At 27.0% G+C, this 15,019-nt stretch overlaps 1 protein-coding gene across 1 annotated transcript; it reads right to left on the bottom strand.

Annotated features, from left to right (window-relative positions):
* Positions 1 to 2,014: 2,014 nt before the first annotated feature.
* On the bottom strand, positions 2,015 to 4,889 carry LOC123203379 (trihelix transcription factor DF1-like). Its single transcript, XM_044619730.1, has 2 exons — positions 4,356 to 4,889; positions 2,015 to 3,721 (listed from the first exon to the last, which is right to left on the bottom strand). Exons 1-2 carry the CDS (start codon positions 4,619 to 4,621, stop codon positions 2,272 to 2,274), a joined length of 1,716 nt encoding a protein of 571 aa, XP_044475665.1. The 5' UTR covers positions 4,622 to 4,889; the 3' UTR covers positions 2,015 to 2,271.
* Positions 4,890 to 15,019: the final 10,130 nt, after the last annotated feature.

The following is a 15,019-nucleotide window of genomic DNA, read 5'->3' as shown; positions in this document are numbered from 1 at the left end:
TAAAGAACATTAGATGGAATATTTTGAAAATGAAATATTTTAATTTTTGTAATTAAAAGGTTGTGGAAGAGCTTTAACTATCTTAAACCGAAAAAAAAAATAAAAATAAAATATTATAATAAAATATATTACCAGATCTTATAAATTCTTAAAAATAATTAAAAGAAGAGTTTATTACTTTAAGGGTATGTTTGTTTCAGAAAAATAAAATATTATAATAAAAATATATTACATAAAAGATTATTTAGTATAAATTATTATTATATTTGATAAATATTAATTGTTATAAATAATTATTGTATTTGGTTTGATGTAATTAAAAAAACACTAAGTTAATATTTTACTTAAATATTCTTAGATATAATTATTCTAAAATATTGTTCATATTACTTGTTATTTTAATTGAAAATTAGGGTATTTTTATCCAAAATAATAATAAAAACATAATTATAATAAAATCAAGATTAATTTTTCAATACCTGAAATTAGTAATTATAATATCTCTTATATTACTTTTCATATCACGGTTGAAAAAAGAAGATTATTATAATTTTTTATTATCTCACAAACCACATAAAGTAATATAAGTAATAAAATATAAATTATCAGAGTAATATTTAAATATCCGAACCAAACACCTTCTAAAACACAAAAACAAAAGACAAGGAAAAAAACTGTTTAAATTATTAATTTCAAAACCTATAAAACTCACAAAAATAAAGAAACTTATAACATTCTGATGCAACATTTATTTGGTTCAATAAATTTAAAATTCAACAAAACACAAATCACACATAAAATCATGAAAGGATTGAAGCAACGAGTTGCACTAAATAATGAAAAACTTTCCTTTTTCTCCTTTTATGGTAATTAAAGAAAAATTAAACCTTCATTAATACTAATATTGTTGAGAGGCAAAATTGGGATTATGAATCTATAAATACCATTACTATAAACAATAAAATAGGGGCTATATAAAGCAAGCTACAATCCCAATCAATATCTTTGTTGCGGCATCATGAATTCAATGGAACCTAACATTAATAACTTAGTGTGGAGATAATTAATTAATTAATTAATTAATTAATTAATTAGCTAGCTAGCTAGCTCCTTCAGTCACAAAATTGAAAGATTCCTCCTCGTGGACCCTATACATTTTGCAGGTCCACGAGTGCATGTGATGTTGGTTTACTGTTGGCAATTTTCAATTTATAAATTCACTAACCACATTTATAAATATTAATGTATTATTAAATAACTTTGAATTAAAAATTAAATAACATGTCTTCGCATTCTTTATACTTCATAAAATTATGTTACTTTCAATGATTTATTAATCTCTATGATTCAAATTACTTTAATTTTAAAGATTAACTAGGATTCCACTTATTTGAACAATTTATTGGTTCATTCCGGGGAAGATAACATTATTTTTTAAATTGCTAAAAAAATACTAGATTTAATGAGAAAAACAATAATAAGAAGATAATATTTAATCATTATAAATATTTTTTTCGTAATTTTAATGATTAATGATTTATATTCTCGTTAAAATCAAATAAATTTATGATTTTAATAATAAAAAAATAGTTATTAAAAATATTTTTTTATCGTTAAAAAATTTTAACGATGGAAAAAATTTTATCATCGATTGTCGTTATAATTGTCGTCATTAAAAAGTATTAACGATAGGAATAGAAGAAATTTTTCTCTTATTAAAACTGTTTTTTTTTTTTTTTTTATAGTGTATTGTTTCTTAATCGACTAAAAATCATATAAAAATGAAATTACGTGCAATGTGTTTAAAATACCCAATTAAGTAATAAAGTAATTTGTCACCGTGTGTTTATTGATTTTGAATTGAGAATAAGATAATCCGATTGAATTATGATAATTCATTTAAATATTTTTATTAAATATTTAAAACTAGATATACATGATATCACACAATCAAATAGACCCTGTTGGGACACTATTTTTGACACCCTTTGATAGATGAACTAACAAACAAGAATTTACAATAAAATACCAGTCTCTTTTTTATTAGTTCTATTGAATGGAACCTCTCAATCGCTCCCTCTCTCTCAACTTATTTATTTAGCAAAAATAAATAAATAAATTACAAAAATAATTAATAATAAACATGTAATCCCCACTGACTTTATGTTACAGTCCCATGTGCATGCCCCCTCCCTATAATTAAATCCAAACTGCACCACCACCACCGCCATGACTGCGCCGCCGCAACCCGGCCGCGATTCACAAAAGGGATTAACTCTCAGTTGCATCCACGGCTGAAACTTGTTTGTTTGGTACAATTTCAAAGCCACCTACATCATCTTCTTCATCATCATCTCCCATATCTTTGTCGTCCTCTTCCCCATTTTGATCACTCTCAATGTCGTCCATGGCGGAACCTTGGTCTCTAAGTTGGTCAGGTTGAGGTGGCCATTGCTGCTCCGGTCTTACCATTAATGGCACTGCGTTTTCGGGCTTGATTTGATTCGAGGAGCCATCAAATTTGTTCTTCTCTTTATATAAAGCATCAAGTTGCTTGAAATATGGACAAGTTTTGGAGTCCTCAGGCCTTCTCTTGTTACTTTCTTTCACTTTCTTGAAGTATTTGTTTATATTCTCCCATTTCTCTTTGCATCTTTTGGCACTCCGATTGTAACCTAAATTTCTCATCCGAGCTGAGATTTCTTCCCATAATGGCCCTTTTGGTCCGTTTTCTTGATATTTAGATTCAAGATCAGTCCTTAGATTAATCAATGCTTGAACCTCAACTTGTGGCCATCTTGAAGAGCTTGGTGCCATGGAAATTTGGTCCCCATTTGACATCTCTAAATTTAATACCTGTCCTGTCTGCGTCTGTGCTTGTGGTCCTGGTGGCAATGATACTGGCTGTGGCGGAGCTGATGGTGGTGCTGGAGGCTGAGATATTTGTACTACTGGAGTAATATTTATATTTTGTTCTTGCCCAGCAACGGGGTTTTGCTGATTGGATAATTTTTGCAAGAAAGCCATTACAGCTGCATCTTTAGCTGCAACTATTGATCTTTCTTGGGCTAAAATTTCTCGCTCTCTATTAATTCTTGTCATTTCTTGCATTCTCCAGGCTTCTTCTCTAACCATTCTTTCATGCTCACGTTTCTCTATCGCTTCCAGGAATTTCTTCTGCAATTCTTCTTGCTTGTCCACCACCTCCTTCATCAGCCTCTCAAAAAAGTCCCTCCATTTCCGTTTTCTTTTCCTTCTTGCCCCGAATTCCAGATCGGAAGAAGTCGCCGATGATGTCGAATTCGACCGTAGATCGGTTGAAATATTCTGAAAAGATGGATAATTTGGAGGGTTTGTTACTTGTGCCGAAGGTAAATTTGTGGTAGGAAATGAAGGAGCTGCTAGGCTTCTTGTTGTTGTTGTTGATGGAACAGTAGAAGTAATAGTGATGATCTGAGCCACCGGCATCGATGCTGATAATGCCGCAGCCACTGCCGCAGCTGGCTGAGACTTCGGTGTTTGTGGTGGTGGCGGTGTCGGTGATGGCAATGAAGCAGCTTGATAATGTTCGAAAGCCTCTAATTGATCATAAAATCTGTAAGTTTTACCATGAGATTTACTGCTTCGTCCATCTTTGGTTCTCCTGTGATACTTGAAAACGTTCTCAAATTTCTCTTTGCATTTCTTGGCGCTTCGATTATAACCAAGCTCCGCTAGCTTCCTGATAATCAAAAACAACAGAAGGAAAAATTAATTCAAAAATGAGACAACAAAGATGATTGAAAAATTAGAAAAATCATTGATTTATTGATGAACAGACAGTGTAATTAGCTATAATAATAATGGTCAAAAATTTTGTATAGCCCAAGTTGAAAGAATCTATGGTCTATCTTTAACTTTTTCTTCAGTTCTAAATTTTTAACAAGATGAAAGAGATGATATAAACAAAATTCACCTTGCAATTCCCTATGAAATATTGGAAAAGCCAATGCCAGAAAATGAAGCAAACCCAGATTCACAAGTGTCTCAAATCTAAATTCTCACACTGAATTTTCTTTCAGCTCATTATTTTCTATCAGAAAAGGAAAATTTTGTAAAAAAAGATGAGAAGGAAAAAAAAAAAAAAAAAGAAGAAAAAGAAAGAGTATGAATCATTGCAAGCACTCCAATTATATTCTGAAAAAGAAGATAAGTGTGAACTGTCTATCAATATAGACTGCAAAAAGCTGAAAAACAAATCTAAAGAAAGAGATGAAAGCAATTTTCAAGAAAATTCAGTTCACAGATCTCAACCAAAGATGAACTCAAATCAAAGAAACAGAAAATCCCATTTGATTTCACAATAAAAAAATCACCTGGAAACCTCTTCCCACAATGGTCCTTTAACACTAGCATCTCGAAAGGCGACGTCCATATCCGACCTTATTTTAAGAAGTGCAACAGTCTCTTGTCTAGGCCACCGGTTTCCACCAAAACTCCGGTCACTTTCATCTACAAGATTAACTCTACTCTTATCTTCTTCACCTGTATTAGCAGCTGCAGCTGCAGCTTCATGAGAATCTTCTCTCGCGGCTGCAGTGGTGGTGGCAACATCGCCGGATACTGACGGGTCCCCGAGCATAGGATAGGAGTTGTCTAAGTTCAGCTTCTTCTAGCTATAGCTCAAGCAATTACAGCTCCAAAACAAATGAAATGAAAAGCTAGAAAAAAAAATATATATGAGAAAGAGAGGGTGAATTCTGTTGAAAAGGGTTTTTATTTATGTGTGCGTGAAGATGGAATTGTATTGTTAGGGTGAATTTGTTTATTTATTTTCAGAAAGTGAAAGAGGGAGAAGGAGAGGATCTCCTTGTCAATCTCAGGATGCTGCTTCTGCTTCTTTTGTTTTTTAAAATTATTTTTATTTCCTTTCCTTTTAGCAGTGGAATCTTCTCTCTTTTTTAATCATTTTTATTGTTTTCACTTTATTTTTCCGTCATTTATCTGGGCAAATAAAATAAAAAAAAAAACTCTAGTAATTTTACAACTACTGTGCCCTCGAGGGGTAAGGGATAGCGTAACTAGTAAAGTGTGAAATTCTCCAACATTATCATGTGGGTTTGAATTTAAAACTCGTTAATATCATATTAACTTATGTTATAATATTAATTATCTTGAAACATTTGCTTTTACACTTAAACTAAACTTAATTTCATATAAATTATTCAGTTAGTTACAGTTAACAAATCTTGATTATCTTTATGGATCTTCATTAATAGGTTTGTATTCATCCTCTACTAAATTTTCGAGTTTAAAAATAAAAAAAAAAATTAGGTGAAAAAAATGAAATATGGTCTCAAACAGTCTTTTCAAACTTAGTTTAAGATAAAAAAATTTAATAAAGAGGTTTTTTATTTTTTTAATATAATAATTATAAATTAAAATATTAAATTCAATAATTTATTTGTTTGATGTAATTGATTAACTCTAAAATAGATAATTAACTCAAATGGAGTTCTCCGTCCAAGGAAAATATAACTGTACTTCAATGCCCAATTGAGAATACTACACAATTTTTCAGAATTCAAGTGCTGAAAATGGTAAATTTTTATTTTAAAAAAAAGTATAATAAATATAAAAGGTTAAAATGGTGACGAAATTTTGATAAAAAGAAGATAAATAAGGGGGGTGGTGACATAAGGGTAATCAGTCTAGGTAATAATAAAAGTGGCACAGAAAGATATATATATATATATATATTTACTTAAATTATTAAAATAATTAATATATAATAATAAAATAACAGAGGAATTTTATGAACAGGTCCAGAAAGAGACGATGGTAATAATTAGTTGGGTTTCGTGTCTCCAGCTAAATTTAGTTAAAAGCCGGCCCATATGTAGGTCAGCTTTTTTACTTTTATTTATTTTTTATTTTCTTGTTATTATTTTTTATCAGCTTTGCCTTTTGTTAGGATTTAGCGAAATGACTTTATTACCCCTGACCTGGACCTCTAATAATATTTCCGTTACTTTATTACATCACCAGATTAGTGATCTGTGGTCGTTTATTTATTTTTGTTTATCTAAATCTCAATTTTTTTTAACTTTGGGTTCACTTTAATTTCCAAAATTACCCTTTTCAACATCATCACCTAAACTTTGACCATCTCCCGGAACTTATTCATACAATATTGTACAATTTATTCGTACAATAATTTTATTTTTTAAAATTAATCAAAAAATATAAAATAAAATTAATAAATTCTCAAGAAAGTTGAAAGTTGTTGGTTGAAACTGTAATACAGAAGGGGCGGTGCAAGGAATCCCGACAAATGCATAATACAGTTTGACAAATGGAGAAGAAAATATTTGGGTTTTCATAATTAAATAAAAGAAAATTTTGTTAAAAAAATGACACATTTGAAAGTGGAACCCACTGTTGAAATTGAATTAATTTAAACTAATTAGATGTAGGCCAACCCATTTATGAATTACTTAGCTAAAAAAAAAAAAGAAAAAAACCCATCTATGAATTCTCCATTTCAGTTACTTTCCAACCAACCTTATTAAATACAATCAAATTATATGTTTTAATAATTAAAAATTAATTATAATTTAAATAATAACAATTATATATTATTATATGATTGATTGATGTTAAATAATTTTAAATTTAAAAAATCACTTATATCATCATTAATATTTAAATAAATATTTTATTATAAATACATATAATATTATTCTCATAAATAACATCCCTCCCTTTTAATGATGATAAATCCTTTTATTCCCAATTTATTGTCAAAATATTTCGGACCATATTTAAGATTTTTATCTCTATTATATTGAGTATATGTACTCCCATCATATTATACACTTTCATTTTATGGGTGATGTTGAGGGGTTCTCGATTTTTTTTAATTTATCTTATTCCTTGATTGAGAATATTGAAAAAATATATATTTAAATTATTGTTTTATTTCTTTAGAGAAATTTTTTATCACTTAAATAACCCAAATATGTTCGATTATTCATAAAAATGATGCAAATGAAATTTGTTTCTATCATCAAATTGAAATAAAAATGTCCTTATATTGTTATATTTTTATTTTTAAAATACGAAATTCATAAAACAATAATAAAGATTAAATTATTTTTATAATTATAAATTTGCTTATCATTTGTTTAGACTTTGATGTTAAGCAATTTGGGCATTTTCAGTAGTTGAAGGAGGTCAAATCTAGAAGACTCTGCAACAATGAATAAAAAAATAGAAAAAATATATATATATTTACAGTTGAAAAAAGAAAAACAAAAAAAAGGTGGGGTCCAAATAATCAATAAGACAATAAATGTAGAAATAATCAGAATCAGAAGAATACTTATCTCTCTCATATTTAATTTAATTATACGGATAATTATTAGGAGGCTCTAAAGGGTATTTTGGTCATAAAAATTATGGAGGGGTATTTTAGTAAAAATAGAACCGTGCAAGAGATGGTAATGTAAATTAGTTAGGTGAAATGGGACACCGTTTAAATTTCAATTTTGATGAAGGGTCAAGCTTACGCAACTCTTCTCCTTTAGACAACTCATCTCTTCTTCTTTACATAATAATTATAATTATATTTAAAAATGTTTTTACCCATTTCAATTCAATATCTATTTTAAATAGATATAATATTTTATATATATAAATAAATAAAGTAATTTTAAAATAAAAATATATAAATAGTTATACTATCTAATCATAATTTGTTATATTAAATTATATTTAAATTAATAAAATTTACTTATATATATAATTTTATTTAATTAGCATGAGTGTGTGTGTGTATATATATATTAATAATAAAATTATATGTATTTATTCTATATACATAAATTATATATATTAAATATATGTCATTAAATAATTAGGTGATTTTAAATTAAAAATAAAATTATGTTCAATTATATAATAATATATTATATGTATATATATTTATGTATAAAGAAATGAGTATATATAATATTAGTGGTAGATTTAAGATAAGCTTCATCAGTATAAAAATGGAATAAAATTAAGTTATTGAAGGAAGGAGTGTAATGAAGAGTAGAGTAATGTTAAAGTTTAAAAAAAAAAAAAAAACACTTATAGATTTGGTTGTAAGAATTATGACAATGGCGGTGGCTTCGCTGTCACAAGTGATGAAAATAGCTGGAGAAGAATAGATGCCCCGTTTAACGTGTCTACCATTTATAGATAAATAGATAGAAAGATGCCTTTCTTCCCACTTTGTAAATCATGCATCCCCACTACCATGTACAAGTACAGTTATCGTAATAATAAATTTTATGCAAAAATAATATATATAATTTTACGTATAAATAATTATTTATCATTATATATAATTTAAATATATAGATGATGTATTATTATTTAATTGATTGATTTTGAATTGAAGATAACATAATACTGAATCACATAATAACATTTAAATTATATACAAAAAAATCTATACACATTACATTGCCGTAATTAATATCCTGGTTAGTAAAAACGTATATTATTATTGTTTTAAACATATCATTCTAAATTTTTAAATCCAAAGTGTATCAAATGAGTATTTTATATATTTTCCGTATTACACTTGTGTTTTTGTCTTATTTTACGTTTTCTGTTTTTTACAATTTTTTAAAATAAAAAAATGTCTCTTATATTTTTAATTAATTATCATAATATCATAACTATATAAAACAAAAAACTTAAATTTTTATCATTCAAATCTCACTCTCTCCCATAATTTTTTATGATAATTGAATTTTAAGTATATATTATATTATATAAAGTTTAGTAGTCTATATTTTACATTTGAATTGTTAATCAAAAAATCTATTAAAAGTGTTAAAATTATATTTTAAATCGTCATATTTTTATAAACGTATTATTTATAATTTATTATATTAAATTTGTATATATATATTCTATATTTTTTTTCTTATCTAAATTTTATAGTCATTATTTTATAAACATATTTTTTATTATTTATCCTATTATATTTTTATAATATTTTTATTTTTTTTTTATTTCTATATTTACTAACCAAGAGAGAGGAGTATATGTGGAAATTGTAATTTGGTGGGTGAGATGATTACAGGATTTTAAGCAAGTAAAATATGAAAAAAGTTGACTACAAATCGTGGAAGCACAGCACTTATTTCTCCCCCTCACAAATGAAAAAACTTTTTGTGGCCAAAAACGTGGAGAACCACCCACAAAACACACACTGAGGTCGAGGTTTGATCAATTAATTAAAGTGGTGGTGCTTTGAAATATAATGAAGCAATCATAATGTTCAAACTTTGAACTTTGAACATTTGGGTATAATTTTTTGCTAATCACATCATTAGACAGAGATTGGGATTGATTAATTTAAGTTTGGATTAACAAGATCCTTAATTTTACTTAAATCATAACATTATTAAGCTGTCACTATTTTCATATCCCCACATTATTGCATTTAGAAATATTTTTCTCATGTGTTATAGAAATTCTACATTTTTTTATCTTAATTATTCGCACCAAGAATTTTAGATGGGTCTATGTTCAAACCTTTGAGGGTGCGTTTGGTTGGCGGTAAGATAGATTACCTTGGTAATCTATCTTTTATTCCCTTGTTTGGTTTGTCAGTAATAAAAGATTACAGTAATCTTCTATTACCAATGCTGACGTGACAGGTAATATAGGTGGTAATCTGATTACCACCTTCACCTTAGGTATTTAAAGATTACTGGGGTAATCTTGAGTTTATTATAGAAAAATTATTATTTATTAATTTTTTGAGATAAAAATAAATTTATTTTTAATTAATATGACAAATAATATAAAAAATATTTAAAAATAATTATATTCAAGGGCATTTAAATAAAATAATTTACTAGTAATCTTTTATTACCTTTAACCAAACACAATAATTATTTATACCTATCAAATTTTATCAAACATAGTAATCATTTATACCCAGTAATCTTCTAAGTAATCTATCTTTAAGGTAATCTTTCTATTTTAGTAATCAAACATTATCCAAACTAAACGCCCCCTGAATAGATTGTACTATTCAGATTCTCACTTAAATTTTCAAATTAAAGCATAGAAAAATATAAGTAAAATTTTGAAAATCGAAACAGGAATACATAGCTAGAATAATAGAGAAGCCAACAATTTCCAAGTTATTTCCAATCAAATCTTATATCAAAACCTATAAATTTTTTATTTGGGTTTAGTTTGTAGAATTTATTTTTGGGATTCATGCAAATAGCATTGGATTCAAACCGAAATTGTTTAAGTTCAAACTCAAACATATTTAAAATGAGTTTAAACTCAATTCGGTTTTAATCCAATCCTATATGCAAATTTTCTTTATATAAAATAATAAAATTATGTATATCCACTTTGAGTATATAAATGAATATATATTTTATATGTATCATCAAGTAATTTGATGATTTTAAATTGAGGATAAAATAATACGTCATCAAACGATAATATATTATATATATACTTAAAAATGAGTGTGAATAACATTATTGTATCTAAAACATCTTATAAATTAAATCTCAAATTCCTTTACTAAGGATGTAAAATTCAAATACTTTACAAAGTTAATTTTTTAATTAAAAAATACTAGATAGAAAACAGTGACAGGATTAATTAGAGACAAAATAAGAAGTTACAAAAAATTATAAGAAAGACAAAATGTTAAGTTCACATGGTGGCCATGTGACTTGTGAATGTTAATGTACACTTTCATCTTCTTCTGTCTACCATGTGGATTAACCCTTTCATTTATCTGGCACCAGCTAAGAAACCCACCAAGTTGATTCTTTTATTTTTTTTCTCTAACTTGTTTTTATTGACAACCCAAAAGAAAATTTATTTGAGAGTCGGTATAAATATCACAAATTCTCAAAGACCCACCAACCATACAAATTTAACCAATAAATTGAATGTACAAAAACAATATTACTAAGACTACTTGTACAAAGAAATCAGACTGAATTATATCATGTATATGAATAAAAGTATTAAATATATAGATAATATTATGTGTACATATATTTAAGTATATAATTAGATATACAGATAATATATTATTATATGATTATAAATTAATTTACACTGAATTCAAAATCGTTTTATCATATTATAATATGTTATCTATATATTCAATTTTTTAACCAAAAAATTTGTGCACATAATTTATTGTAAATACATATATCCGGTTTGATAGTATGTAGTAGATGTTTAAAAGGTTTTGTAGTGGCTTGTTCAATTTGCTTGAGATATTATATACAAATTAAGGTGATTTGTGAGAGTAAGATGGAAGCAAACCAACCATGTGACAAGATTTTATTCCCATGATACATAATTTACTCCTACCAAAGTTAGGCTGCAATCAATGGCAAAAATACTTTGGTCTTAAACTAGTTGTGTATAAATCATTGGAGCATAGAAGCATGTGCATATACATAATAATGCCCACAAGGTGGAAACCCTAAATTATGAATCCTCATTACCCCAATTATTTATAGTTAAATTGCCATAATTAGCAAGGTGATTAGCACAAGCAACCCCACCATACCAACCACCCAGCGAGGTGAAAATATTTAGATAAAAAAAGAGAAACAATAAATTCACATATAATGTAACCATATAAAAATCAACCTATTTTCTTTTATAGATTTTCATTTATCGAGAAACTTAATTATGCATTTTGTCACTGTCTCATTAGCCTGTTGACAAAGTTATATCCACTAAATTTGATAAATCTAAATACCCATCAATTAAATATTTTTATTAAAAAATTTATTGGTTATAAAAATATAAATATCATTTTATTAATGATATTAAAAATAATAAAATTTTGTTTACTTTCAATTTAGTTTTGAAAACTTATATTTCTCCTTTCTATAATTTTATTTTTTAATTCATTACAGTTGTTATTTTATCTTTTATAAAATTGTGATTACACTCTCATAATTGTATTTTTTTTTTTTTTACAATCATTCTTCTTAGTAATTCACTTTAACATTATAATATTTATCTTATTGACACCCTCTCCTTCCTAGTGATAATTCCGAACAACTTATATTTGTGTTTCTTGCTTAAAATGAATGTGATCCATCTCTCTTGTTCATTTTCACAGTGTCGTCAACCCTTTATTTTGGTGGTTGACAATGGTCGACGGCGCCGCAACGAAACTGATGCCCTCTTTTTTAATGTATTTCTGTCATCAGTATTATAAGTCCAAATTTATTGAAAATCTCCACATGAGAATTTTCGTGTGGGATAATATATTTAATATTTTTTAGTTGAAAATGAGCAAGGATGGGACCTAGAAGAGGAAAAAGCAAGCTCTTAAGAAAGGATGAGAATGGAGGAAGGATAACGAGGGGGCCCCCATGTAACAGAAGCAACAATTTACAACTTACAAACGTAGAGAAGAAAGTGAGAGTAGAAACAAAAATGCCCCACATTGTTTCTTCAATGTCTTTCACTCTTTGTAACGTCTATATCTAAACTTTTGTTAATTCACTCATGTCCACTTCTCTTGATGTCACTATTTGGATAACAGGATAAGCCTTTTTCCTCCTCCGTTAGCTTTACATTGCCAACACTTGAAAGCTTTGCTCCACACAACTCTTCACTACTATCTTTTTGCTCCGGACATAACATAACCCAGCTTTTTGGTTTTAAATGCTATATATATATATATATTTTTCATTTGATCAAAAATGTTTCTGCAGTCCATATCAGTACAGTTATGCTTGAATGTATTGGAATGATTTGAGATATTTGGAACTTGAAACCTTTAATGACTAAATGACCTGATAACTACTGCTACGTGCAGTTTCTAGCAGCAGAAATGGTGGGTCTGAATTGCTACAAGTGTTCACTCTTCGTACGAAAAGCTGTAGCTATCAATCAATTGTTGCATTATTTATCTTATTTACCGTCAGGCCGAATGGCTATATTCCACCCCAACTGTGATGGAATTGTCATTTTCCACTCTTTTTAAGGGTGAGACTTTTTTTTTTTCCCCTCTGGACGTTAGTTCAAATAGTCAAATGTCATTTTTATCCATTTGCACAGTATATAATATGAGTAATATCATTTATATCTTTAACAAAGTAAACAAATTATTTATTTTTTGTAACTAGCTATTTTGTTTCTCTCTTTTTACCTTCTTTGTCTAAGCTTTGATATGATTCGAGTTAGCTCAATCTCAAATGTTGATTCAATTTGATTTAACTCAACTTAAATTTGTTTAATTAAAATTTAAATCAAACTTGAATTAAAAAATTTAGCTCGTTTTTTAATTAGAGTCGAACTTGAGTCAAGGGTATTTAGCTTAGTTTAGTTCGAATTCAGTTTGATTGAAGAATACCCTCGTATAGTTTCTTGTACAAATACTCTTACTCTAATTGCAAAAGATTCAATTGTCACAACAGTAAAAACTTTATTAAATTATCTTCAAACCTACTTTTCACATTTTCATATTCTCTAAATTTTATTTTTTGTCTTATCATCTTCTAAATAAAGAGATCATTTTTAAAATGTTTCAACTAGACGTAGAGATAAGACGATCTCTAATTTTCATTATGGTCTAGATATAATCCGAATCAATTCGATCTTAAAAATTGATTCAGTTCGATTTAACTCTTTTTTAATAGAGAGCCAAAAGGTGTTCAAACTCGATTTGGCCTGAATCCACCCTTATTCTTATTCTTTTTTTAGCTTCCAAATTTGACTGTTGTATCATGATAATTGACTCGTATATTATATTGTATGTCATATTCTAATTTTATGTATCATGCATCAAATATCAGATCATATCATATAATTCTTAAGAAATAAAACAATTAAAAAAATAGAATTAATGCATTATTATTTGGGATAAATATTATAAACACCTTTAAAAATTTAAAATTTTTTATATGTACTCGTAGTATATTATCATTTACTATAAAAAATATATCGATCTGTATCAGTAATATATATATATATATCATATCATAAAATATATATTTTATCTTATAATACATCTATTATATCGTATTAATTATAATATATCTTATGATATATATTATTTTCTATCTGTATTATGCCATAAAATGTTAACATCTATTGGTTGCATATTGTGGCTTGGGAAGTATGTGAAATCTTCGTCTTCTTCTTAAGTTGTCCATCAAGCTGAAAACTATTATTCATGAAAACGTTGGATTGGTATGGCTTCCACGTTTTCTAGTTTCGTAAAAGAAAACGTTTTGAAACTTGTACAAAATGTGTCGGGCAGGCAGGCAGGCAGGCAGGCTAGTTTCCACAAATAAAAAATTACGAAACTATTATTGGTTTAGAAATGCGTTTCTTCTAATTAAAATATTTAAAACACAACATATTAGATATTATTAACTTAAATGGTTTCAATTCAATCCCTTCGCTTTCAAATTCTATAACTTCTCTAAGTCTCTTTTGTCAATAATTGATCAGTTAAATCAATAATCTTTTCACTTCTTTTCTTTAAAAAAATAAAGAAATTCAATCACAAAAAAGTTATTTACTTTTAATTATCGATCAGGTAATCAACGATTTTTGCATAATTATATTTTTTTTTATTTATTGTTTTTATTCTCTTAATAAACAATTTGTCACGAAACCTTCTTGAGTCCATCTACGATGATGATGTTAAGGTGGTGATTAAAGTGAAGTGTTTAAAGACATTATAAGAAATCCTAACAACTTGTTATTTATCTTTTAATAACATTTATTTTGTTATTTTTTGTTATAATTTTTTAGTAAAATGTAATATTTGTTTCAATTAATTTATCAATAAATATATATCTAAAATTAATATTTACAAATAAATCTCTATATTTGTTATATTTATATGTTTTCGCTCAATTTTTGTTTCTTATATTTTTTGAAAATATCGTTTGTCGTGTCCATTTCAGTATTTCCGTGTCCGTGCTTTATAGGTTGGAAAATAAATCTAATA

The sequence above is a fragment of the Mangifera indica genome, chromosome 19 (genome assembly GCF_011075055.1).
Source record: "Mangifera indica cultivar Alphonso chromosome 19, CATAS_Mindica_2.1, whole genome shotgun sequence".
NCBI classification, from domain to species: Eukaryota; Viridiplantae; Streptophyta; class Magnoliopsida; order Sapindales; family Anacardiaceae; genus Mangifera; species Mangifera indica.
This window is presented reverse-complemented; position numbering and strand designations above follow the sequence as displayed.

Excerpts from the sequence above, each read along its gene's own strand:
- LOC123203379 (XM_044619730.1), bottom strand. The coding sequence starts at position 4,621 with ATGCTCGGGGACCCGTCAGTATCCGGCGATGTTGCCACCACCACTGCA. Across the intron at positions 3,722-4,355 it reads TTGTGGGAAGAGGTTTCCAG|GAAGCTAGCGGAGCTTGGTT; the intron begins GTGATTTTTTTA and ends TTTGATTATCAG.